This window comes from Mustela putorius, unplaced genomic scaffold (assembly GCF_011764305.1).
Source record: "Mustela putorius furo isolate JIRA1106 unplaced genomic scaffold, ASM1176430v1.1 tig00000997_pilon_pilon_pilon, whole genome shotgun sequence".
NCBI lineage: Eukaryota > Metazoa > Chordata > Mammalia > Carnivora > Mustelidae > Mustela > Mustela putorius.
The window spans coordinates 2,120,753-2,144,054 of NW_025421527.1; the positions used below are offsets into that span (position 1 = coordinate 2,120,753).

The 23,302-nt window shown below is 57.9% G+C and overlaps 1 protein-coding gene and 1 non-coding gene across 3 annotated transcripts; both read right to left on the reverse strand.

Moving 5' to 3' along the window:
- Positions 1-11,444, reverse strand: SLAMF8 (SLAM family member 8). Of its 2 annotated transcripts, XR_201073.3 has the most exons (6): positions 10,408-11,444; positions 7,791-8,099; positions 4,246-4,551; positions 4,061-4,165; positions 2,150-3,243; positions 1-2,023 (listed from the first exon to the last, which is right to left on the reverse strand). XR_201073.3 is itself a non-coding variant. In XM_004775821.3 (5 exons), exons 1-5 carry the CDS (start codon positions 10,496-10,498, stop codon positions 3,179-3,181), a joined length of 876 nt encoding a protein of 291 aa, XP_004775878.1. In that variant the 5' UTR covers positions 10,499-11,444; the 3' UTR covers positions 1-3,178. The 2 variants fall into 2 exon arrangements, 1 of the variants encoding a protein (XP_004775878.1); XM_004775821.3 differs by having other exon boundaries at positions 1-3,243.
- Positions 11,445-20,721: 9,277 nt separating this feature from the next.
- LOC106004046 lies at positions 20,722-22,290 on the reverse strand. Its single transcript, XR_006608539.1, has 3 exons — positions 22,123-22,290; positions 21,567-21,802; positions 20,722-21,076 (listed from the first exon to the last, which is right to left on the reverse strand). It is a non-coding gene; the product is annotated as an uncharacterized LOC106004046 (transcript).
- Positions 22,291-23,302: the final 1,012 nt, after the last annotated feature.

A 23,302-nucleotide genomic window follows, 5' to 3' on the forward strand; every position in this document is an offset into this window, starting at 1 on the left:
TCGTGTTCAAGGAAAATTTAATGAAAGCAGAGAAAAGCAAAAACAGAGGGACAGGGTTCTGGTCTGACCATGAGCCAACTGGAAACAATGGTGGAAGGGTCGTCACGGGAGGAATCTGACTCCCAAACAGACAGGGGTGCTCCCGGCTACGCTAAGCCCAGGGACGTGTGCTGTGAAGACCCCAGGGTCCCACGTGCGGTGGCCCCAGGCCCCCTCTCGGATCTTCCCCATTCCACTCTCCCCCACCACGCCCTCTCTGTTTTCACCAGCCAGCCTGGCCTCCACTCTATTTTTTAAAAAAATTTTTTATTAAGATATACTGTATTATTAGCCGCAGGAGTACAGGTCCACTCTATTTTTTGAAAACACTAACCGCGCTCCCCCTCCGGGGCCTTCGCACCTTCTGGTCTCCAGGCTAGTCCCGCCACCCACGCCACGGTTCTCTCCACTGCCTTTATGAGACGGGCTCCCTCTCCCCGACGCATTATTCTCTAGACTCTTACTCTGCTTTCTCTCCTTACCAGAACCCGTCAAATATGACACACACTTCCTTGCCTATTGCGTTTCCAGCGTATAAAGTCCATGAAGGAAGGACATTGTTTCACTCACTTCTGGTTCCCCAGGGCCTCAAGCTGGACCCAGCGCACGCCGAACCGTCCGTCGATCCTCGCTCTGTGCGAACGTCGCACCATCAATCCCAATGCTTGCCACACAGACCCTGCTCTCTCAGAAGCATTCTGAGTTTTCTGGTGGTGGTGGTGGGGTCATTCGTCTAGTCCTTGACAAGGGAATCACGAGGGGTGGGAGGAGCCACGTATTCCAGCAGCACGGATCCACTTAAAAAGCCCGGGTGTGCCGCCCCATCAAACCACTTCATAAAGTCACTAAGAGGGAACTCGTGGAGGGAACACTGTAGGCCCCATTCCACCCAGAACTGCTCTGATCTGACGTGGGGCCCAGGGAATGAAGGGAAGGAAGGAAGGAGTTAGCGTGTGTGTGTGTTTGTCCACAGAGTCCCCACGGCTCCTGGCCAGGTCCCCGGCTTTCTCTTTCACGTCATTTTGAGGGACCGAGGACAGCTTTGCCTACGAAGCCAGTGGCCCCAGGGACAGCCTCCAGGTGACGGGAGGAGGCAACACCGGTTGCCAGGTTGGGGGGTCCGGTGCACAGGACAGGAGGACTTGGGGGAAGGTGAGGGGGGAAAGCGGGCACAGGTAAGGCAGGAGGAAAAGACGAAGCCTGGAGAGCAGTTGTGGACTGAGCAGAGCCAGAAGGTAGGGAGATCCCAGAATGAGCTGACTAGGTGAGGGGGGTTGTGAATCTAGAGGCCGACTGACCATTTGATGAAGGTGAAGTGACTGCCCAGCTCCTGGGGGACGGAGGGGAGACCCTTGCCCAGGACTGACCTCCCGGGCGGAGCGATGGGAACTGTCCTGGGAACACACCTCACTCCCTGCCTCTGTTTCTTCAAGGCCGCCTTCCTCTCTAGTACCAAGCCTTGAGGGAGGTCCCAGAAAAGAATCGGGGTGCACCTGGGTGGGAGTAACGTGAACTCGCCAGCCACGTACCCCCAAGTCGAAGTTTCCAAAGGCGAAGTCCCAGAGTTTTCCCAGACAGAACCACTGATTGGCAGATGCTGTTTCAGCCTCAGCACCTTCACTGAAGCCGGGATGGCCACGATCACAGCTTCCGTCCCACATGCTGCTCTGAGACAGGGACCTTGGCCGGCTTTGCACGGAGGGGTGGAGCCTTTGTCTCTTCCCCGTGAGCACGGGGGCATCTTCCGCTCGTGCATCTGAAAATAGTGTAGCAGATTCTACCAGGCCTCCGCCTCTGTTCCCTCCGCACTTGGCACTTGTTTTCTGCTCAGCTGTTCTGGCTCCTCACCCTCTTGGCCTCAGGCAGAGGCCCTCAGGCTGAGCTGCTTTTCTTGAAGCCGTGCAAGAGCTTTCTGTTGGCTGCGGAAAATTTAATACCTCTTTTGTGGTCGCTGTGCTGGGCAGAGCAGAGAGGACCTCAGATCCTGCAGGAGGCACAGTGGTGGGCAGAGATGGTGAAAATGTCATTCGCGAGGTGTTACCTGCAAAATGGCCCCCACCCCAACCAGGCTATGTCAACCATCTCTTGATTGTCTCTACCTGTGAATTACCTTTGAGGGGCTACAAGGTCAGACGACCTGATAGTCCTTCATGCTGGAAAGAGAATCCTGTCCCCTGCCTCTCACCTTCATCCATTTCTAGATCTTTTCTTACGAGAATGTCTCAGGCATCAAGAAACATCAGGGTCTCAAACTACACGGGCTGGGCTGGGGCTGGAGCTGGAAGGGGATGGTTCAGAGTTTCTCTGTTAGTTCAGATGTCTAGTGTCTTTTAGCGTCTGGGACCCAGACTGGAGGCAATCCTTTGGTGCCAGTTAGTTAACACTTGGTGTGGTCTGCGAGGGCTGCCGTAACAGGATATCACAGAATGAGTGGCTTCAACAACAGAAATTTATTTTCTCATAGTCTTGGATGCTCAAAGCACAAGACCAAGGTGTTAGCAGGTCAAGTTTCTTCTGAGGCCTCTCTCCTTGGCTTGTAGATGTCTTCCTTCTCTCTTTGTCCTTCCATGGCCTTTTCTCTGTGTGTGCATCCCTAGTGTCTCTTCCTGTTTTACAAGGACACCAGTCATAAGGGATTAAGGCCCATCCCAATGACTTCATGTAATTTTAATCTTCTCTTCGAAGTCCGATTTCCAAATACAGTCCTATTCTGAGAGATTGGGGATTAGGACTTCAACAAATGGACTTTGAGGAGACAACTTCTGTCTGCAACAATACTTCGTGAACCATGGTGGGGGTGGTGAATGCTTAGGACCATCAACGTCCCTGTGGGTCCTGGAGAACTTCACGTGTCTTGGAGGGGATGGTCTGTTATCTTGCCCGAAGCAGAGCCAGGAGCAGGATGGAAGCGGGGATGGGGTTGGGGGGGATGTGGAAGGTTGTGCTAGTGTTTTCTGTTGGGCAGCTCCCAGTGCAGTAGCTGTCTAGGCTGCTCCCAGAGGTGGGACAGAAGTCTCAGTGGAAGCAACAAGGCCCATGGTGGATTCCAGATACCAACATGTTCCAGAGCATCATGGGCTTGGGCAGTGGGCTTCCTGATGGTCCAGGCAACAGTTTATGTCTGCCTTCATCCAGAACCCTACACAAGGGGGTTCTCTGTCTCTGGAGTCACTCTGTCATTACAGACGTCCTTCTGCTTTTTCCCTGGCAAAGAGATCAGAAAGTTACCCAATGATATCTGGACTCTTAGCATCCTTGGCTTGGCCTGAAGCCATCCCAGACAGCCAAGGGTGGACATCTCCACAAAGCCCAGGTCTGTGGGGGTGTTTCTGTCAGGGGCAGGACATCCTGAGGTTGAGGGAAGGGCTAAGCAGGAGGGCCAGTTCAGAATCCAGCCACACCTCTGAGTTTCCCTGCTCTCTTCTCCTTGAGAAGGAGGCCTCATAAACCCCTAGCCAGAAAGTTTCTTCCTTCAGAGGCATTTCCTAGGAATGGTAGGCAAGAGTGGGTTGGGATTCATCTAGACTTCCACTCAGCAAACCTTTATCTGTACCAGTGTTGTTCCAGGAACCATTGCTAGTTGCCTGGTGGGGTGGTAAGGCAGCCTTTAAGGAGCGGAGAATTCAGCGGGAGAGTTAAGTGCAGTGAGCACGGTGACTAGGGTAGGCAATGGAGATTAAAGGAAGAACACCCACTCTGCCCAGACCAGGGGAGGAGGTCAGGAAGGCTTCCTGGAGCCGGTGTCCCTTGGAGATTGTGGAGGACAGAGTCACATGAAGAGGTGGGGGGATTGGGTGGGAAACCATGGAGAGGGTGTTCCAGACAGAGATAATGGCATGTGCAAAAGCCTGAAGAAATACATAAGACAAGAGTTCATTTGAAGAACTGCAAATGAGGCTTCACGTAGATGGATCTGATTGGACACCAGAGTAGGAGTCAGGAGATGTGTTGGCAGAGGTAAGGAGAGCAGACCATCTGAAGCCTAAAATGGAGGAGGTCCAAGCACCTGCAGGACTCCTACCTGAGTAGCAGGGGTGCCAGGCAGAGAGGAGACCAGCCAGGGTCAAGAGCAGGGAGACGGGCACCACCACCAGCAGCACATCTTTGTAGGAGGAATTTCCTGGGGCTGGATATGAAGGGGGCAGGTCAGAGAGGGGCTTGATTCTTCACAGTCCCTCCACCACTGGCCCCAGGCCTTTGGCATACCTGCCTCATGATGGCAGCTCTCCCAAGGGGTGACAGTGGCCAAGTCCCAGCTGACAGGGTTAGAGACAATGCAGGAATAGGTCGTGCTCTTGTCTCCTGGTCCCAGTGAAACCCTCAGCACCTGTCCGTCCGTGAAGAGGTCGCTTGGCTCCATACCAAAGTCAATGGTCCCTTCCCGTCGCCAGCTATAGGTTATGTCACTGATGTTGGGGGCCCAACAGGACAGGAACACCTGGCAGGTCTTGGGTGGCTGAGTCTCTCCTGGCACAGCGATGAATACTTGTACCACGGGTCTGGGCACCACATCTAGGCAAGAACAGTGGAGTGGGCATGGGTTACAGTGATGCCGGGGAGGGCATATCGTGCCAGCCCTGGGATCCATGCAGGGTTAGAGGTCACCTCTGACCAGCCCACTCTTGCTCCAGAACATAGTCTGGCTTCCCATTGCCCACAGGACAGAGGCTGAATTCCTTAATCTGGTATTCAAAATCCTTCATGACATAGTTGATGTCAACCTCTGTAGCTGTAACCTCCTGCTGGTCTTACTCACCTACCCTGATTAATTTCCTGTTCTCCCAAGCACGCCATTACTTTCCCATATCCTGGGCGCTTTTATCTGGCTCAGCTGTGCACGTATGTCTTTGTCTTCTCTTCCTCCTAGGAAACTCCTACCAACCCTTCAAGACCCAGCTTGAGCACATAGCTTGCTTTTCAGATCCTGAAGCCTTCCCTGACACCGCAGGCTCGGAAGACTCCAAAACTCTGTCTGTCCTTTGTCTTAGCACTTTCCTCATGACAGGTGATAGGCATCTATTAAATCAGGCAAGAAGACAAACACGTTCCTGGACTATTAGAGCTTACAGTTTGGTGAAGAAGACAGGTGCTGACAAGTGACTGAATAATTAAGGAAATAATTACAAGGGTGCAAACTGCGGGGGAGACCAGGGGGTGGGGGTTCTGTTTCCTTATGTTCATAACCCAGCTCTCTAGGTGCTCAGCCACCTGGACCGGTGAACACATTGGAGTCTCGGCCTCCCTGGCAGAGGCTCGCCTTTTCTGTGTAGGTTGATGAGTAAATCTCGAGTCTCCGTGGCAATGGGGGCCAGCGGGAGAGCATTCTGGTGACAACGGGAGGGCTCTGTCTCTGACAGCATTCCAGAGTCAAGCAGAGTAAAACCTCATTAATGCCAGCTCAAGCTGGTGGGATTTGTGATATGGAAAAGGAAAGATTTGCTGGGCACCCTAATAGTATAAACAAAGATTACCGTGTATGCATGTGGGGGGGATATTTACACTACTTAGGAGGACAAGCTGCTTCCAAACACTATCAGGCACAGTAGAAACACCCATTGACATTTGTAGTAACTGATCTGCTAATTCAAATCATTCTTATCTATTGTCAAAGCAGAGCTCCCAAGGACGGCTGCTGGCAGCGTCGTGCAATTAGTTCTAATCATGCTATGTATTTGGAAGCAATAAAACAGCAATTTCCTTAAAATCTGTAATTCAGATGCTGAGAACAAGGCATTTGAGAGCTTAGTGGTGTGGGTGCTGCGTGTGTTATCCCATTCAATGTCCTCATTTCACACGTGCAGCAGCTGAGACTCAGAGCAGGAAGAGGCTCCAGGGCTGCCTGTATGGTTGTGGAGGTTATTCACTGCACAAGGGCCCTGGGCTAAGGGGATAACCAGTGAGGGTGGGGCTGCTGAAATCCAGCCAGTGCTCTGCCTGCCAAGCCATGCAACTGGGTTCCGGGCTGCGTGCATCCAGAACACACGAATAATGGCGTGCTGGCATCCTGAGTGGCTCACAGACAACCTGCTAGCTGCCCCTGGGTTAGTGGTGGGGGTGGCTGGGGTCCTCTCTCCTTCCCAGTTTCCTGACTTTCTCTTCCTCACTGTCTTCCTCTTCCTAGCTGTCACCCCGACTTTTCATTCTTAACACTAGAACTTTTTCTCCCTATTGCCCTACCAAATTTCTGAGGTTTTACTGAAATAGTGATTTGGGGTACCTCGCATTCTTTTTCCAAGCCATTAGGCAGATAAATGAGAGCTAAAAGGCCATTTTTTTTTCCCCTTGATCAGCAACAAATATGGTGGAAGGGGAGGCAGTAGAGGTGGAGATAGAGGTGGTGATGGTGGAGGTGGTAGACATAGACGTGATGGTGGTGAAGATGATGGTGGAGGTGATGGTGGAGAAAGTGAAGGTTATGGTGAAGGTAGTGGAGGAGGTGATGGTGCAGGTGATGGTGAAGGTGGTGGTGGAGGTGATGGTGGAGTTGGCAGTGATTGTGGAGAAGGTGGAGGTGATGGTAGTGTTGGAGGTGATACTGGAGAAGGAGGTAATGGAGAAGTTGGAGGTGATGGAGAAGGTGGAGGTGATGGAGAAGTTGGAAATGATGGTGATGGTGGTAGAGCTGATGGTGAAGCTGATGGTGGAGGTGATGGTGGAGAAGGTAGAGCTGATGGTGATGGTGATGGTGATGGTGGAGGTAATGGTGAAGAAGGTGGAGGTGAAGGTGTTGGTGGAGAAGGAGATGGTGGTGGAAGTGGAAGTGGTGGAGGTGGAGGTGATGGTGGAAGTTATGGTGGTAGAGGTGATGGAGAAGGTGGAGATTATGGTGATGATGGTGGAGGTGATGGTGAAGAGGGTGGAGGTGAAGGTGATAGTGGAGGTGATGGTGATGGTGGTGGTGGAGTTGACGGTGAAGAAGGTGGAGGTAAAGGTGATGGTGATGGAGGAGGTGGAGATTGTGGAGGTGAAGTGCTGGAAAAATTAGCTCGCCCAGTGCCCGGTGAAGCCAGCCACCCCAGCTGAGGTGTTGACTGGCTGCATGGACGAGTCTGGCAAACCACGGGGAGCAGAAGACCCCCACTGAGCCCCGCCACCCTGCAGGTGGTGAGAAATTAAAATAGCTGTTTTCAGGCAGTAAGTTTTGGGGTGGTTTGTTTTGCAACAATGAATAATTGAGAGCATCCATGAATGTCATATAGTTAAAAGTCTCTACGTCTAAAGAACTCTTCAAAGCAATATGAAATAAACATTCCATGCTTCAATTATGTTTTAATTTTTAGTAAAAAAACATTGTGCCATAGTTTGATTGGCAATATGTTTTTTCTTGTTAGTGTTTTGTCTAACAATGGCACATCTGATAACCTTAGCATTCTGGAGTGTAGGCCAGACCTCCGTCTTGGATGTGTTCCCAGATGCAGTGTATCCTGCCTTTGTGGGCAGCTATGTGTACTACCACTCACGACGCCCATTTGATCAATGAGAAAGGTGAATGCTCGGGAAGCTTTGCATCGTGTCCAAGGCCACGGAGCCTAGAAAGGACCCCGCTGGGATTTGGGCAAGATCAGTGGGTTGGCAAAGCTGGGCTGCCTCACACAAGAGGGCACCTGGGAGTCCCTGAGGAGCTTTCTCAGATGTGTCCCAAATCAGCTGCAAGGCCTGAGGCCAGAGGTCTCCCCAGCTCCCGGGACACAGGACCCCTTTCAGGAACTTTCTTTGTGGGCAGCACACAGTCCAGTGTGGGGCGCACTCACCGTACACCTTGAGCTGCAGGACCTGGGTCCGGGACCGACCGCCCGTGTCCACCAGCAGCACGGAGAAGTTGCCGCTGTCTCCAGACTCCAGCGGCTGGAGCTCCAGGCTGAGGTTGCTGTGCAGCTGGGCTCGGCCCAGGAAGCGGGAGCGGTACAGAGTCTCTGGGGTGCCCCGGAAAAATGTGGCCAGAAGCTCCTCGGAAGGCCAGAGAGATCTCCAGATGGCCTCTCGGACTTGGAAGCCGGAAGGGCGCTCTGCCACCAGCAGCACGGAGCCCCCAACCTGGCCATGCACTTGTGCGCTGGAGGCTGCAGGTGGGAAGAAATGCTGGAAGAACGGAGCCCCACTGCTGCCTGGCCAAGGTTCCTCACCCCTCCCGGGCCACGCTCAGGCACCCAGCTAAGCGGCTGCGAAGCACACTCCCTCCACCCGAGCAAGGTACACTGTGCTGGGGGCTGGGAATAACAGCACAAGGGACAGAAGCCTGCGTCTGTGCTCTGGGCGCTCACAGAGGAAGCCCGACTCTAAGCATATTAAGTTAGGACCCACGATGGGGAAGAAGGGATGCCCTGGGAGAGCACACGTGTGGCAACGGCCTTGGGGGCTCCGAGAAGTGGTGAAGCTGAGACCAGGAGGAGAGGGGATCAGACAGGTCGGGTGGAGGAGGGCTGTGCGGAGCAGGGATGGGGAAGCGTGCAAGGGCCTGGAGGGCATCCGGAGCTCCTGGTTCTGGGAACTGAAAGCAGCTGTCTGCAGGGGAGGAAGACGCTGGCCCGAGGAGTGGGTGGGGGTCAGCTCCCGCAGCACCTGGGCTTCGCACTAGAGCCCTGGGGGGGCCTCGCACAGGGTTTAAAGTGAGGGAGTAAGAGGGCGAGATGCCGGTTGGAGAGCCGCACCAGCAGGGGTGTGGGAAACTGGAGCAGGCCGGCCTTCTCCTGTGCCTCGGCCTGCGCCTGCGCAGTGATGGGGGCGGCTGAGATGGGGAGAAGCGGGAGGACCTGTGCAGCCGGTGCGGTCTGGTCCTAGGTGTGGTCTGGGGAGTGACGGCGAAGGCCAGGGAGGGCACCAGGGACCCACAGAGCACTGTTCTCCGTGGTCCAGAGCAGGAGGAGAAGCAGTCGGGGGGATGCTGAGTTTGAGGGCTCTGGGAGGCCTGACTCCCTCGCTGTCCAATGCTGCTCATCGTTGAACACCGCCTGCCTCTCTTGGCTTCCCCATCTCGCGGGGGGGGGGGGGGGGGGGGGGGCGGGGGGGGGGGTCCGCACTGTTTCTCTGCGTGGCCTGCAGCCGGGGGTGCTGGGTCCCTCTGCCGTGATTGCCTGTGGCTGCGGCAGGGGCTGCCACGTGGGGCCACGGGTGCCTCTTGTCTTCTTCCTACCCCCACGCCCACACCAGCAGGAGCGTGGAGGAGACACTCAGCGCATTGTACTGGGTGAAAGACAGGAGTCCCCGAGGAGTCTCCGGGCCGTGGCCCCGGGGGACACAGGGGCAGAAAGCAGCACACAGCTCGTGTCGACTGTGCCCAGGCCCTGGGAGTGGGCTCGAGCAGCCGCATGCTGGGGGTCACTCGGCCAGCCCCCGCCCGTCTCACTGCCCTCCAGGTCCGGCTGCAGCAGTGACTGCGGGGGGAGACCTGGCCTGCACAGAGCACAGAGCCGGATGCTGGTCAAGGCTCCTCAGTCTGTCCTGCCTGAAGTCTGCCGCAGACCTGCTCTGTGACATCAGCCCATGGCCCTGGTCCCTTCTGTGGTCTCAGCCCCGAAACAAGAGGGCGCAGCCAAACGGTGGGACGCATCCGGTTTACCGTTAAGGGGCCGTTTTGCCTTCCACATCCCAGGATTTGAAAGATTTGTGCACCACACAGGTCTTTTTCCTTTGTGAGGATTTCCCGCACGTGCTTGGACAGGCCCAGGTGAGGGACATTGGCTGAAGTCATCTCCAAGTCCCTTGGAGTCCCTGATGGGAATCTGGGCTCCTTTGATTCCTGCCTCCTGGCCCTGCCGTGCTGGTCCCTGTCACGTGTGCTGCTTGCTAACCGCGGGGGGAGGTCAGGCAGCAGACAGGAAGGGGGATCGCGGGGGGTCGCCCTTCCCACAGCACACCCTTGTGTGTGCTGTGCCAAGTCCATGTGCTCTGTGTGGCTTGCTCTCCCTTGTCGCCCTCCGCAATACCCGCCTCCCTTACACAGACCTGCGGGGAGCAGCCTTGGCTTCCCCCCGGCTGAGGGAAAGGCACCCAACCTTGTCCGAGCCTGCTCCGCCCTGACCTCCTTCTTCTCAGACTGTAGTAGAATTCCTTCACCCTTCCCACAACTGAGACTTTCCAAACCACTGGGACCACCAGCCTTAGTTTTGAACGGCCCAGGGCCACGGAACAGCTCATGTCCCCCGGACGTGGACGCTGCTACGGCCTCCACCGCCTTCCACCCAAGGAGCTGCAGAGCTTGGCCGGGTCCATCTTCTAAGGTCACCGAGAACATTCTTCAGTCTTCCCTGTCCCTCCCCAGCCCCTGGGCTCTCGCTGGGGATGGGGTCCCTGCCCAGACAGCAGGCAAAGGGCCCTGGGGGGGGAGGCACCCAACTCTCTGAGGACAGGCCACACACTGGCCCCCCTTACCTTCCCAGAGAAGCAGGCTCCACAGGGACCACAGGGCCATCCTTCTCCCGAGAGGCCAGCAGACTCCTTCAACAACCCAAATCCAGAACATCTGGGGTCAAGTGGGTGTGCGGAAGAGGCTGTGGTCCTTCTGGAAAGTCCCATGTTCCAAAGGAGGAATCTTTGACTCAGAACTGGATGCCCCGAAAATGAAAGTCTCCAGAGGAAAGTGGAAGTTGGCCCCGGCCTGGCGGGGCTTTATCAGGAGTGGATTCTTGTAAGTCAGCCTCTTCCATGTGCCCGTGGTTGGCCAAGGCCGTCGCCGGCAACAGATGCCTCAACACAAGCCCACATCCTCCGTTTGGATCCGCCAGCCTTCTCTGGATCCCACCGGCCCCACGGCCGGCTGCTTTCCTGCCGTAGCCACAGGGAACCCTCTAGATTGCAGTTCCCTGTGTTACTTCTCTAAAATTCTTCCGCACCTCCCACTGCCCTCAGAAAACAAAAGACAAAACCCTCAGCTTGGTGTACAAGGCACTCCTAAGTTCAACTCCAGTCTGCTGGCCCGAGCTGGGCTCCCCAGTCCGCTCTCTGGCCATGTGAAGGCAGGACGGCCCCTCTGGGGAGCACCCACGACACCCCACGCTCTGTGCTCGCTCTTCCGGCAGGTGTGCTGCTCCATCCGGTCCTCAGGACCAGGGACCGGGCACGCCACGGCCGGCCAGCTCCCACTCAAGCCATCCCGAGCCCCATGCCGGCCAGCTCTCTGCCCTCGGCACACTGTCTCGTGGTGGTTTTCTGGTCTCCACGGACTGCTTGCCAGCAAGGTCTTCACCTACCTGTGCCTGTGTTCCCCTTGGCGCTCGGCATACCGTGGGTGTTTCCTAAACATTTGCAAACGAGAGCGTGAATTCTAGACTTCTTGAGGGTCTTACTGATTTGAACCTGGAGCGAGGTTAGCCCCTTGCAGAGGTCATGAGCGAGAGCTGGGGTGGGAGGCTCGCCCCGGGGAGCCTGGGCCCCTTTGCCGGCGCTGCCCCTCCTCACCCCGCGTCTCTTCTCACTTCCAGTTACACGGGCCTGCTTGAGTCAGGGGAGACTCTGCAGCAAGACCAGGGGAACCCCCAAGAGACACGCCAGGCTCGTGGTGTCTCGTCCCGCGGAACTCCTGACCTCGGCTCGGGACCCGGCCAAGAGCTCGTGGTGTCTTGTCCCGCGGAACTCCTGACCTCGGCTTGGGACCCGGCCAAGAGCGAGGCAGGCACAGTGGCAGGAGAGCCGGGGGACCCTGGGTTAGGCTTCCTGCTCTCCAGGGCCTCACAGCCCAAGTGTAGAAACAGGGTATGCCTGGAAGGAAGGCCCCCGGCAGACAAGCACAGCTCTTGCAATGGGCAGCGGGGTCTTCTCGCTGCAGAGGGGGTGGGGGAGAGATCCCTGTGAATGCGGGCGGGGGGCACATCCCCCAAAGTGGGCTTTGAGCTGCACCTTGCTGGTAGGCATGAATTGGACAGGCAGAGAGAATGGGAGAGCCAGGGGCTGGGGCAGGTTCTGAGCAGGAAGTAGAACCGAGTGGGTACAGCTAGATGGGGGAGTCCCAGGTGGGCTTCTGGGGTGATGAAGGAGCGAGGGGAGGAGCCCGTAGGGCTGCAGTGGGTGGGAATGGAAAGGGAGGTTGAGGGTTTGCTCATAGAGGCCTGGAATACTGGCCTAGGGACTAGGCTTTTGTTTTGGGGGCAGCAGCTCTCCGCCTTGCGGGACTCAGCCTCGGAGACTCTGGTTCCGTGGGGCTGGGACAGGGCCCGGGAATCCAGTCTGGCCCGTGCTCCGCTCCAGGTGACTCTGCAGCTGGTGGGCCGAGGGAAGGCTCTGAGAAGGTCTGCTCAAAGGGAGGGGCTGTGGCCCGCTGCGAGCCGAGCCGAGCGTAGCTGGCGGGGGGAAGGACAGCGTGCAGGGCAGGTTGGCCGAGAGAGAAGAGGCAGGAAAGCCTGGGTAGCGGCCGTTGGGGTGGTCTGACTGGAAGAGGAAGGAACTATTCAGAGTAGAGAGGAAGGGACAGAGCGGAGTCAGGGGCAGAACTGGGCGCCATCTGGCTTCACGGTGAGAGGCCGGGGGGCGGGGGTCCCACCCATGACCCCGCTGTGAATCCGTCCTTTTTGTGTCAGGTGTTTATTGAGCATCTACTTCTGTGCCAGGGGCTGGGGACCCAGAGATGAAAGGCCTGGCCCTGCCCTCAGGGAGTCTGCAGTTTGGGTGAGGAGACGGGGAAGGTAACCTGCTAATTACAGTCCGTGGGGCAAGAGTGCAGGTAAGGGTTTATTTAGGATGGGGTCTGGCGCTTAGTCAGCTTTTAAAAAACCCTTAGCCATCGGGACTAACTGGCCAGAGAGGGCAGAGCGGAGGGCAGGTCCACGCAGAGCAAGGGGGCTCGGGTGGGAGCAGCCCCCTCCCAGACTGTCCCAGACCGGAAGCTCGTGAGGGCACGTCGGCACCCCGCCTGGAGCCAAGGACAGGCTTCCCAATGGGGGAGCCCTCCGAGCCCGCGGAGAGGCGGATGGCGTGATGCTGGGCTGGCAGGCCTGGGACCGGGAGGGTGTGGAGGCAGGAGCTGGGCCCTTGGGGAGGAATGTGGGCAATATAGACGCGGAGTTCCCGCAGAGAAGACAGTGGGGGGCCACTCTCCCTCCTAGTGGACTGGGCCTGCGCAGGGTCCGTCCAAGCAGGGGCGGAGCTGCCATCGTCCCAGCCTCGCATCCCACCTCACGCCCTCCTCCTGGAGGGGGCTTCCAGGGACCTGGGGAAGGGGGAGGAGGTTGGTGAGGGTCCGCAGACATCCTCCCTCCGCAAAGGGAAGAAGATCTCCAGGCTGTGTGAACTGGAGAGAGACGAACAGGGCAGCTCAGGATGGACAAGTCTGCGGGGACAGGCTCCCCCCCGCTGCGGATCACTGGCTCGGAGCATAATAATTACCCCGCCACCGGACGGTGCGCTGGAGTCACTGGGCTGGGAGTTCAAAGGCACCACTCCCACATTCCTTAATTAAGAGAGCAGCCGGCAGCGGGGCCCTTCTGGAAGCCAGGGAGTCGCTGTGGTTCGGGGCTCCGGCTGCCTGGGCCCCTCTCCCCTAGCCCCCCTCCGCCGTGGGCAGGGGCGGGAGCAGGTGTGCCCGGAGGTCGCGTGTGCTGCCTGCGCTCCATTCGGGGCCAGTGGAATCGGGGTATCCTGCCCACTCACGCTTGTCCTTGATTCTTGGACTGGCTTGGGGACAGGCTGGGGCCACACCGAAAGACAGGAGAGATGCAGGAGGGACAAAAAGTGAGACAGGAGAGAAGAGGCAGAGCTTCCGACAGGAAGGGAGGGCACCCAGCAGGCTTCCCGGGAGGAAAGGGGGCTCCTCTGAAGGGTGGTAAGGGGTGGGGGCTGAGAGGCCACGGGGATCCCCACCGAAGCCACATCTTTATGTCTACATTTATCTCCTCGGTTCACGCAGAGAGGACCACCTGCCCGCACGGTCTGTTGCCAGACGCCAGGCCACCGGGCACCAGCTGGCCCCAAAGGCTGCCCTGGGTGCGGCAGCCCGTGCACACCACTTCCCCATCGGCCAGCTCTGGCAGCAGAGGTAGCTCCCGCATGCGTGAAAACAGGGAGCCCGACCTCCCCTGAGATGCCACTCTCATGCCTGCACTCATGGCCCTGAGCCCGAGTGCCCACAGCACCTGCCGTGCCCGCCCTTGTCCTGGCCTTGCTGGGGATGCGGAGAGAGAGGAGCGCTTGATCTTTGATGCGTGAGACCAAGGTGCACCCAGCAGGAGAGGGGAAGCAGGAGACAAGAAACAGCCCTGTAGAGGCTGGGTGGGATGGTCCGAGGCTTCGTAGGGTCTGCATTGGAGGCAAAGACACACTTTCCCAGGGAGCTGAAGGCAGGCTGCGTACAGGAGGCAGACCACCACCCCGAGCCCCGCAGAGGAAGGAGGGAGGAGCTGGCGTCTCCCTCACTCGCTCAGCAAACCTCTGAGGAACCTGCCCCCTGGGCCCCTTCGGCTGCGAGCAGGTGCAGCGTGGGAGGGGCCTGCTCAGCCCGGGAGCGGGGGAGCACAGTGGTGAGGGTCTGTGCCAGCAGTGAGGACGGCGATGGGAACCTGCATTCAGGACGCAAGACATCCTGGTGTTGGATGAGAAAGCCTGGGTCTGCCTTGTCCTGTGCGTCTCGTCTGTGGTTCCTGCCCCCAAGGTCCGTACCAGTGGATGCTGGTTTAGGTAAAAATGTCAAAGACCTCATTTTCTAGCCAAATCTCAAATAAACCTGGAATGGAAAGAAATCCCAACCTCTGCAAACTGCCTGGCGCATGCTCCATTTTTGTGGTGTGTCTCTGAGGTGTTGAGCCAAGGACAGGTGTCCAAGGGCACCTCTGGACGCCGCGGTCCTATGGATGGTCAGACCCAAGGCGGCCAGCAGAGGGCAGCCGTGAGCCCCCCGGTGTGCGCCCCCCTCTCCCCACAGGCGCAGCAGCACGCAGGCGGGCCGGGCTCTCAACCCTGCACAGAGCCCTTTCTGTCCTGTTTACCTGGGAAGTGATGTGGACCCCCACAGCCCCGGTCCCTGCGTCCCTAGAGCAGGCTGACAACTGGGCGCTGCTGGAGGAGCGTCTGCTTTTGCTCCGACTTGGAGAGGAACTAAGAGTGCAGAACCTTTCGGGCGGTGGTGTCTGCAGGGTCTGTCCCTGGGGCCCCGGGAGAGTCTTGTTTTCTTCGCCACCAGTGTCCTAGGGTCCTCCAGGACCAGCAGCGGGTTCCTGCTCTGCGCACCGGCGAGGGCCCTGGGACCCGCTGTGCTGCTGTCAGGCCGGCGGGGGAGAGTCTGGGGACTCCTCTGAAACCTCTGCTTTCTCTACCTGCTTTTTGCGGATTTTCTTTTTCTTCCATTTTCTTAGTTACTGTTCATTAAAAAAAATCATAGCCCATTCTTTTCTAAGCTAAGAGGAAAGGATGCTTTCGCTGTGCAAATACACGCGGAGGTGGGGGAGGGGTTCTGGGGAAGACACAGAGAGGAGAGGCCAGACACAGGTGTGCACGTGTGTGTGCGCACGTGTGTGTGAGCGCGTGTGTGCAAGACTGTGAGTCGGTGTGTGTAGAGGATAGGGCTTCTCACCGGTGTCAAAGGAACTGTTTTTCTTTATTTTGAATCCATTGTGGAACTATTCTTTTGTAGAATATGATAAAAGCCATTTACTAAAAGAAGAAATAAAAAGAGACATCCAAAGGATGAGCCCTACTTTTTACGATTGTATTAAACAAACAAAATCACTCTGTGAGATTGCTATAAAATCCACTTATCCTGCCCTGCATTGGTAAGCACCATCCACAGACAGGCCCCAGTGTCACTGGTGTGGGGCAGGGGGCAGGTGGTGCGAATGCTCCAGGAAGAGCTGGTCGGGGGGGAAGACTGGCAGGGCCAGCTCCTTCCTGCTCCCCATCATCGCTGTCTCCTTCAGGAGCTGTCCTGCCTTTGACTTGACTCTTTATAAGGGGCCAGCCTGTTTACAGAGGGCGTGGCCAGGCTTGGCTTCAGCAGGTGCTTCCTGATGGACCAGTGAGGACCCTGGGCTTCTACATGATCTGGCCTGTGCTCCCCAGCCTGATAGAGGAGGTGAAGGGGAGGGCCCTGATGTTTTCTGTACCCGGACTGGACCGGTGATGAGAGAGATGGGGAGGAAGCCGAAGCCGAAGAGGCTGGGGAGGAGGCAGTCTGATGGCGGGTGGGAAGCTGGGAAATGCCAGCGCGGGTTGTCTTAGCAAGTTCTCTGGGTCCTCTCTCCTATCCCGTGATGTTCCCAAAGGCGAGTGGATGAAGGTAATCCCATGACGTGTCTTTTGGAGGCAGACCAGGCTTTCTAAACTTTAATGTGTTTATAGACCAAACACAGCAGAGCGAACTGCAGGCCGAGGGAGATGCAGGTTCCCCACGGAGCTGGGAGCCTGATGCAATGTGGGACTCCATCCCAAGACCCTGAGCTGAAGGCAGGTGGCTAATGCCCAAGCCACCCAGGTGTCCCTTATGTCCCTTACAGATCTTCTTTAAATGTGGATCATGAACAGACACTTCTCCAAAGAAGACATCCAAATGGCTAATAGACACATGAAAAATTGTTCATCATCACTAGCCATCAGGGAGATTCAAATAAAAACCACATTGAGATATCACCTTACACCAGTTAGAATGGCCAAAATTAGCAAGACAGGAAACAACATGTGTTGGAGAAGATGTGGAGAAAGGGGAACCCTCTTCCACTGTTGGTGGGAATGCAAGTTGGTGCAGCCTCTTTGGAGAACAGTGTGGAGATCCCTCAAGAAATTAAAAATAGAGCTTCCCTATGATGCTGCCATGGCACTCCTGGGTATTTACCCCAAAGATACAGTTGTCGTGAGAAGAAGGGCCCTGGGAGATGCAAAGGCACAATTCTGAGTTCCCTCCGAGAGCAGGCTGGACAGTGGGGGTAGAGAGTCTGAGAGAAAGAAAGTCAGTGGAGGCTGCCGGAGGTCTCAGGCTGGTGTTTTTATGAGGCTGATTCACAGGTCTGGACAGGGCTGATTGTTAGAGGATGTTTCCTTTGAAAAATATCCCGGAGGGTAGGTAGAGTGGCCCCCCGGGCATCACAACCTCGGAGGAAGCAGGGTCAGAGAGGAGAGGTCGCACCCCTGCATGGAGAGGGCCCAGACTCACCACTCAGGCTGCTTTTCAGGAGAAGGAAAAGCTGGTAACTTTGGCCACACGCTGTGCCAGACGCCGGGGCCGGGGAATTCAAACACGACGTCGACTTGACAGCGCAGTGCCGAGCCCAGCGACCAGCGTGTAGCTGGATGACCAAAAATCCTCTCTCCCTAACTCTTTGGTGTCTGACATTCTTTGCGACCGTCCTGCAAGGGCTGAGACTATGACGTCATAGTATCATATATAGATGAGGTGACTGAGGCTGGAGAGGGACTTCTCCAAGGTCACACAAGGTAAGGGGTAGGGACCGATTCTTAATCCAGGTTTACCTGCTTTTTCTCGGGCATGCTGCCTCTTGGAAAGCAGGTGCTTCCAGAACATTAAAAATTAGCTCCTAGGATAGGGATTGGGTCATGGGGTTGATGCCTGGCGCCTAAGAAATGTTCATTATCTCTGACAGCAAGAAGGCAGCAGGATCACTGGCGGGATTGGCGGGAAGGGAGCTTCCTATAAAACCAGCAGGGCATTCACGGAAATTCCGAGAGGCTCCTGGTTGTTAAACACCCCCCCCCGCACCCCCACCCCTTGCTCATTCGTCAGGGCTGTGTTTCTGGGCCGCCATGTGCCGAAGAGCTCCGGGAATTCGACGGACCTCTGTTTCACGTGGGGTGTGACAACGGGTCGTAAAACGGACGAACTGCCGTGGCACACCTAGGCGAGTGGTCCTTGGACGTGGGCCCCTTGCATGACGATACACGGGGCTAGTGACACCATAGTTGGCCCAGATGTTTTGAAAATTGCCTTCGGAGATACAGCCTGTTACGTATCTTTGGTGGCGGCACGTGTTTCGTTTGTGGGGGGAGTGGACATGCTCTCCGGGGGTGGTTAAGCGTCGTCCAGACCTGGGTGTGGAGAACGGAGCGGTTGAACTCCCGTTTTTCTCGTGAAGCTTTGGAAAGGGGCCTGAAGGTTGTTTTCTGTGTGACATTCATTCTCAAGGTTCTGTGCCTCGGAGTTTCGGAGAGAAGCGGCCCAGGAATGCCCACCAGGAGCCCAACTTTCCTGAGAGACAGGCTCCTTACGACAGGGGACTAGTGCCGCTGCTCCCAGGCTGGCAGTGGGCGTTGGGCCGGGGAGCGTGGGCCGGGCCGCGGCAGAGCCTCTCCACGAAGAGGGATGTTCTTTCCCTGCGAGAGGCTGCTTCCTCTTGGGGATCTTTCCCCAGCGACTGCTCCCCACCACCTGGTCTGCGGCTGGGAGGGAGACAGCTCTGCTGTCTTGAATGCTGTGACCCGGGAACAGACACAGCCGTGTTCCTGAGGCCAGGTGAACGGCTGGGCCAGGAGGAGGGGGCTTTACTGCAGGTGCAGAGGTGGTGGCGGTCACACACCTTCGGCTCCTGGTCTGCTGCTCCAGCTGCCTCTCCGCCTAGCCGCGGACCTGCCCCCATCTTTCTCCTACTGTGCAGATACGCCTTGAAGCAAGGCAGCCGGCAGGGACACCCCCCCCACCACACACACCTGCCAAAAACTAGAGGGAAGGTTTGTTGCCCAAAGACAGCTAGAAGGGGACAGGAAGTTGGAGGCTGGCCCGAGCCCTAAGTGGGGGCTGGTGAAGCAGGGCAGGGGTCCAGGGCTGGGACGGCTAGCCAGGCCTTTCAGGTAGCCTGGCTAGGGAGGAGCACTTGGACTGCGTGGCGGGGTGGTCTTTCTCACAGAGTAGCCGGCCCAGCTCCTGAAAGACTCATCGCACCGTCCTTACCGGAAGGAGCTGCCGACTTGAATAAGTAAACGTAGCTTTGGCGGTCTACGACAGCAACCACTTTCTCCCCTGGCAGGTGGAAAGTAAGAATGAGACCCCTGGGTGGGCGGAGGGGAGAGGCTGGGGCTCGCTTGAGTCTCTGTCGGTGGGTTTGGAGAATCAGCTGGCACCAGAAAGCTTCGGCATCGGCAGCCCTGAAATGGGGCCTGAGGTGAAGAAAGGTTAGAATAGGAGCACGTGGAGAGCTACCCAAGGTGACTGCTGTGAGAGCCCCCCACCCCCCATTCCTGCTTCATCGTCATGGCCGGACGGGAGCGCGGGAGGGTCCGGAATCCGTGTAGACCAGAGGGAGAATGTCCCGAGCCCCACGAGGTATCAGCCCAACGCGTTCGTAGCACGTGGATGTCGTCTCCTTCGCTGAAAGACAGTGACCCCAAGAGGGAGACACTTGGTGACTCTTAGAGTGAACGGGCCCACGTCACAGAATTAGGAGACAGCAGTGCTGGGAGAAGCCATGGCTCCGTGCTCTCCGCCGTGTTTCCTTCCTGAGGAGTGAATGTCCACCGAGCCCTCCTTGGTCCCAGGACGGGACAAGAGGGTGCGCGCTCAGGGCACAGAGACGGGCACTGGGTTCTCCTCCTTCCTTTCCTCTGCTCAGCAGAGCTCTGGTCCGACGGAGCTGGTGGCCTGGGGTTGTCCTGGCACAGTCGACAGCCACAGAGCGTCTCGCAGACATGAAGGACTCCGACGTGCACCACCTTCGGCCGGTGAGTTCCCGTGTTTGATCCTCCCTTTCAGGCCCGGGTGTGCGGTCTGGCTTTGTGCATCTCTGCGTGACTGTGGGTGTGAGACAGTGTGTGTCCGCGCGTGTGTGTGTTTTGGAAGCGGTTAGAGTCCCTCCGTGGGCTCCTTTGTGTGACACCCGAAGAGAAGTTCCTCCTCCCACCCAGCACCCGAAGAGGAAGCAGCTGGTCCTTTGAGATGCTCTTTAGAGGCTGGGCTGCCTGGCATAGGGACTCAGCCGCCAAGAAAGTCACAGAGGTCACTGACCGGTTTTTCCCCAGGGTCTGAAGTACACCACAAGTGCAGTGGCGGCGACCAGCACACCAGGCAGGCTCGCAGATAGACAAGGAGCCAGCCAGGGGCTGCTGGTGATGGCAGACAAGCCCCGAGGACCCACGGGTGAGGTGGGGTGACCACGAGCACTGAGGACGGAATTGAGAAACGCACCCCGGACGGGCGCGGAGGAGGCAGGATGGCTGGCACCAGGGGGAACTGCGTGGCCCAAAGGAAGTTTGTAGACGGAATGAGGGTCGTCCAGGGGACACCAGCTCGGGCAGGCAACACCGCTGAGGACCATGGACCCACCCCTGCCCCCTGTGGAGCTCTCCCTTCCCCTCCAGGTTCAGTGCACAGATGCCCAAGCAGGGTCCATGCTCCCTCGCACAGTGCAGGGGGTGGGGGGTGGGGCACAGAGCGGGAGACCTGACCCCTGCCTGCTTCCTGGGGCTCAGAGCCCGGGTGGGGGACAAGACAGACCATTCAGGGAGAGCGTCCTGGGTTCACTTGTCTCATTGGAGACATCGTTCTCGGCCTGGCAAGAGTAGCTCGCTGCATCCTGCTCTGACGTCACAGGGAAGGGGAAGGGGGCGGCTCTTCCGTGGGGAGCCCCCCGGCTCCCCAGGATCTCCCCATTCGGGTGGAATGACTACCGGATCGGAGGGGAGCCATTCTGGGTCTCACGGAGGAGCTCCCCTGCGTCCCCCACAGTGAGGCCTGTGGACCTGGGTCTCAGGATGAGCCGAGGCCACAGGAGTTGGGCAGCAGGCGGGGTGGGAGGCTCAGCTCTACTTAGCCAAGCTCCTGGCCCCTCCTCCCCGGGACCCCTTTCTAAGGGCCCTGGGTTCCCATTACCTGAAGCTCAGACCCCCGGGGAGTGTCTCCCTTTCCTCCCCACTTACCTTGTTCCCTCACCTCCAGCTGGGGGCTCTGTTTCTGGACCTGCTACCCTCTGCGGTGGCCTGATACCAGTAAACCCCAGAGGCTCCCTCCCGGGTTTCTGGGAGGCAGAGCTCTGAGTGGGGACCCTGGGTCTGTGAGGTGCGGCCATCTTTGTGAAGGAGAAGAGGAGTCCCGAGGCCGACCTCCGGGGGTGCAGCTCCGTCTGGCATCTCAGGGTCGGCGGGCTCCCCTCACGGCGCTTGTCCTGAGGTGGGAACAGCTCTGGGGAGAAGCAGGCCCAGGCTCAGCGGGGACTCCTGAGTTCTGAGTTCTGAGTCCCCAGGGGCAGGGGTGTAAGTTGGGACATGTCCCAGGCCACAGCCCCGTGTCCCATGGGACACTGTCTTTGTTCCCCAGGACCCACCTCTCAGCTGTACCCCACACCGCCAGAACCAGAGCCAGAGGGTCTTGTCGGTCATCCGGTCTCCAGAGGGCAGGGTCTGGCCCAGGGTCTCTGGGACTGAGTGGCTGGGCTGGTTCAGGGTGCTTCCACGGCCCAGGGCATCCCCCTCCTTCCCTGGGTTCCAGATGTGCCCCATGGGGGTGGGCATTTGGACAGCGTGGTGGGCATCTCAGGGCTGTGTGATTGGCCCAGCATTCCGGGCCGGCAGGAGAGCTGCTGGCCTCTAGGGACCAGATCCCTGAGCAGCACCCCAGCCCCCACTCCCCCGACCCCTGGAAGCTGGTGACTTGAAACGTGGTCGTCTCTGACCTTTGTGTGCCTGGGTGCGGGAGGAAGCTTGCCTTCCCAGTGCAGCTGTACTGGCCGTTGCTTTGCAGTGTCGCTGTCCCCATGGGCAGAACCTGTTTGGCCTTTGGGTCATGGAGTGATTTCCCGTCTTTGTAGAACGTGGCCAGGGACAGAGCTCCATTCCTCCATCGTGGCACTGCAGACTCAGGATGTTGCCCTCAAACATGGGGTTGGCAAGGTTCGGAGGTACAACCAGCCTGTGAGACCCAGGAGCGGGTCCCATCAGCTCATTTTCTCCCTCCATCCCCCAGCCTCAGGCCTCCCCTGGGGACAGACGTTCCCGGACAGCACCTGCACGGCCGCTCCGTCCCGGGCCTTCGTGCCAGACCGTGGCAGGTCTCCACTGTCCTTCCCTCCTCCTCCTCCTTCCTCTTCCCTGCTCTTCTAGACCCTCCCCTCCCCTCCCCTCCCCTCCCCTCCCCTCCCCCACTCTTCCCGCGCCTTCTCTCTGGTCTTCCCTCCTACCTCCTCCGCTTCCAGCGGCCCTTCCAACATCGCCCAGCTTGGGTTCACTTACATTCTCTCCGTCCCTTGTTCCACCTCCTTCCTTCTACCCAGGTCTCTCCCCGCGGATGGGCTCCTCGCCGCCTGGCTGCCCCATGGCCACTCTGTGCATCTTCCCCTTCCGAGCACAGCGGCACACAGCCCACCAGCCAGAGGCCGGAGGGGGGGGACGTGGGGCGTTCCCCTGCCTGGGCTCGCTCCTGCTTCCCTTGTCCGCGCCCCCAGGCCAGGCTCCCATCCCTGCACGGGGTTTCGCTTCCACCACCGTCCTGGGGAGGGGCCGTCCTGTCTGTCCTCCTTCCTAAAATGCATTCTATGGCCTGATGTGGACAAAAGACAAGGTCCCAGGGGCCCAGCACCTTCTGCAGGGCAGTCCCAGGCCGGCCTGTCCCCAGGCCATACTTCTTTGACAAGCCAGACGCCGCTGGTCCCAGGCAGCCTCAGGAGCCAGGCCTGAGAGCTGAGAGCGATGGTGGGGAAAGGGTGGGAGCCCCAGCACAGCCTTTGCCTGGGTCTCTCTGGGCCCTTAGGACCCCCTTCCAGCCCCGCCGGAGGCTCACGCAGAACTGAAGGTTGAGCCTTGCTTTTGCCGCTGCTCTTTCTAGCAGCGTGGACCATGGGTTTGCGTCCTGCCCAGCACCCCTCACCCCAGCCTGGCACCACAGAACGTGTCCCTGGCCGTCAAGATGTTCATCGGCGAGCGTTTTTCCTACTTGACAGGAAGCTCCGTGGAGGTCAGGGGGGACTGGAAGACAGAGGGAGCTGAGGGACAAAGCTGCCTTCTCTGAACACACAAGGGACAGAAGGGAGTCCGGGGCCTTGGTGAGTGGAGAACCTAGGACTTTAGAGCCACTTGGAGAGGAGGAGACAGAGGTCGGTTCCATTTACAAGGGAATAAGATGAGGCCCAGAGCCATGTGCTGGGAACCGAATCACCTAGAATTACTCTCAGCCCGAGACCATTGGGGTCCCAGGTCCCATTTCTGCCTGGGCACCAGCCAGGACTCCTGAGCAATGGGCCTAGTTGGCTGTTCTGAAGATGTTTCCAGGGGACCCAAGGGCCCATCAGTTAAGCTTTGGGCCAGAGTCATATCTGGAGTTGGAAGAGACATATATAAGACTCACCGGTTTGTCCAACACAGGGAACTGTAAGAGAACAGAGTGATAGAATTAGGGTAAGCAGCATGAAGAACT

Coding starts and splice junctions, on each gene's coding strand:
- SLAMF8 (XM_004775821.3), bottom strand. CDS start 10,498: ATGTTCTGGATTTGGGTTGTTGAAGGAGTCTGCTGGCCTCTCGGGAGA. Junction 8,100..10,407: donor GAGCCTGCTTCTCTGGGAAG/GTAAGGGGGGCC, acceptor TCCCACCTGCAG/CCTCCAGCGCACAAGTGCAT. Junction 3,244..4,060: donor CTGGCACCCCTGCTACTCAG/GTAGGAGTCCTG, acceptor TCTCTTTGCCAG/GGAAAAAGCAGAAGGACGTC.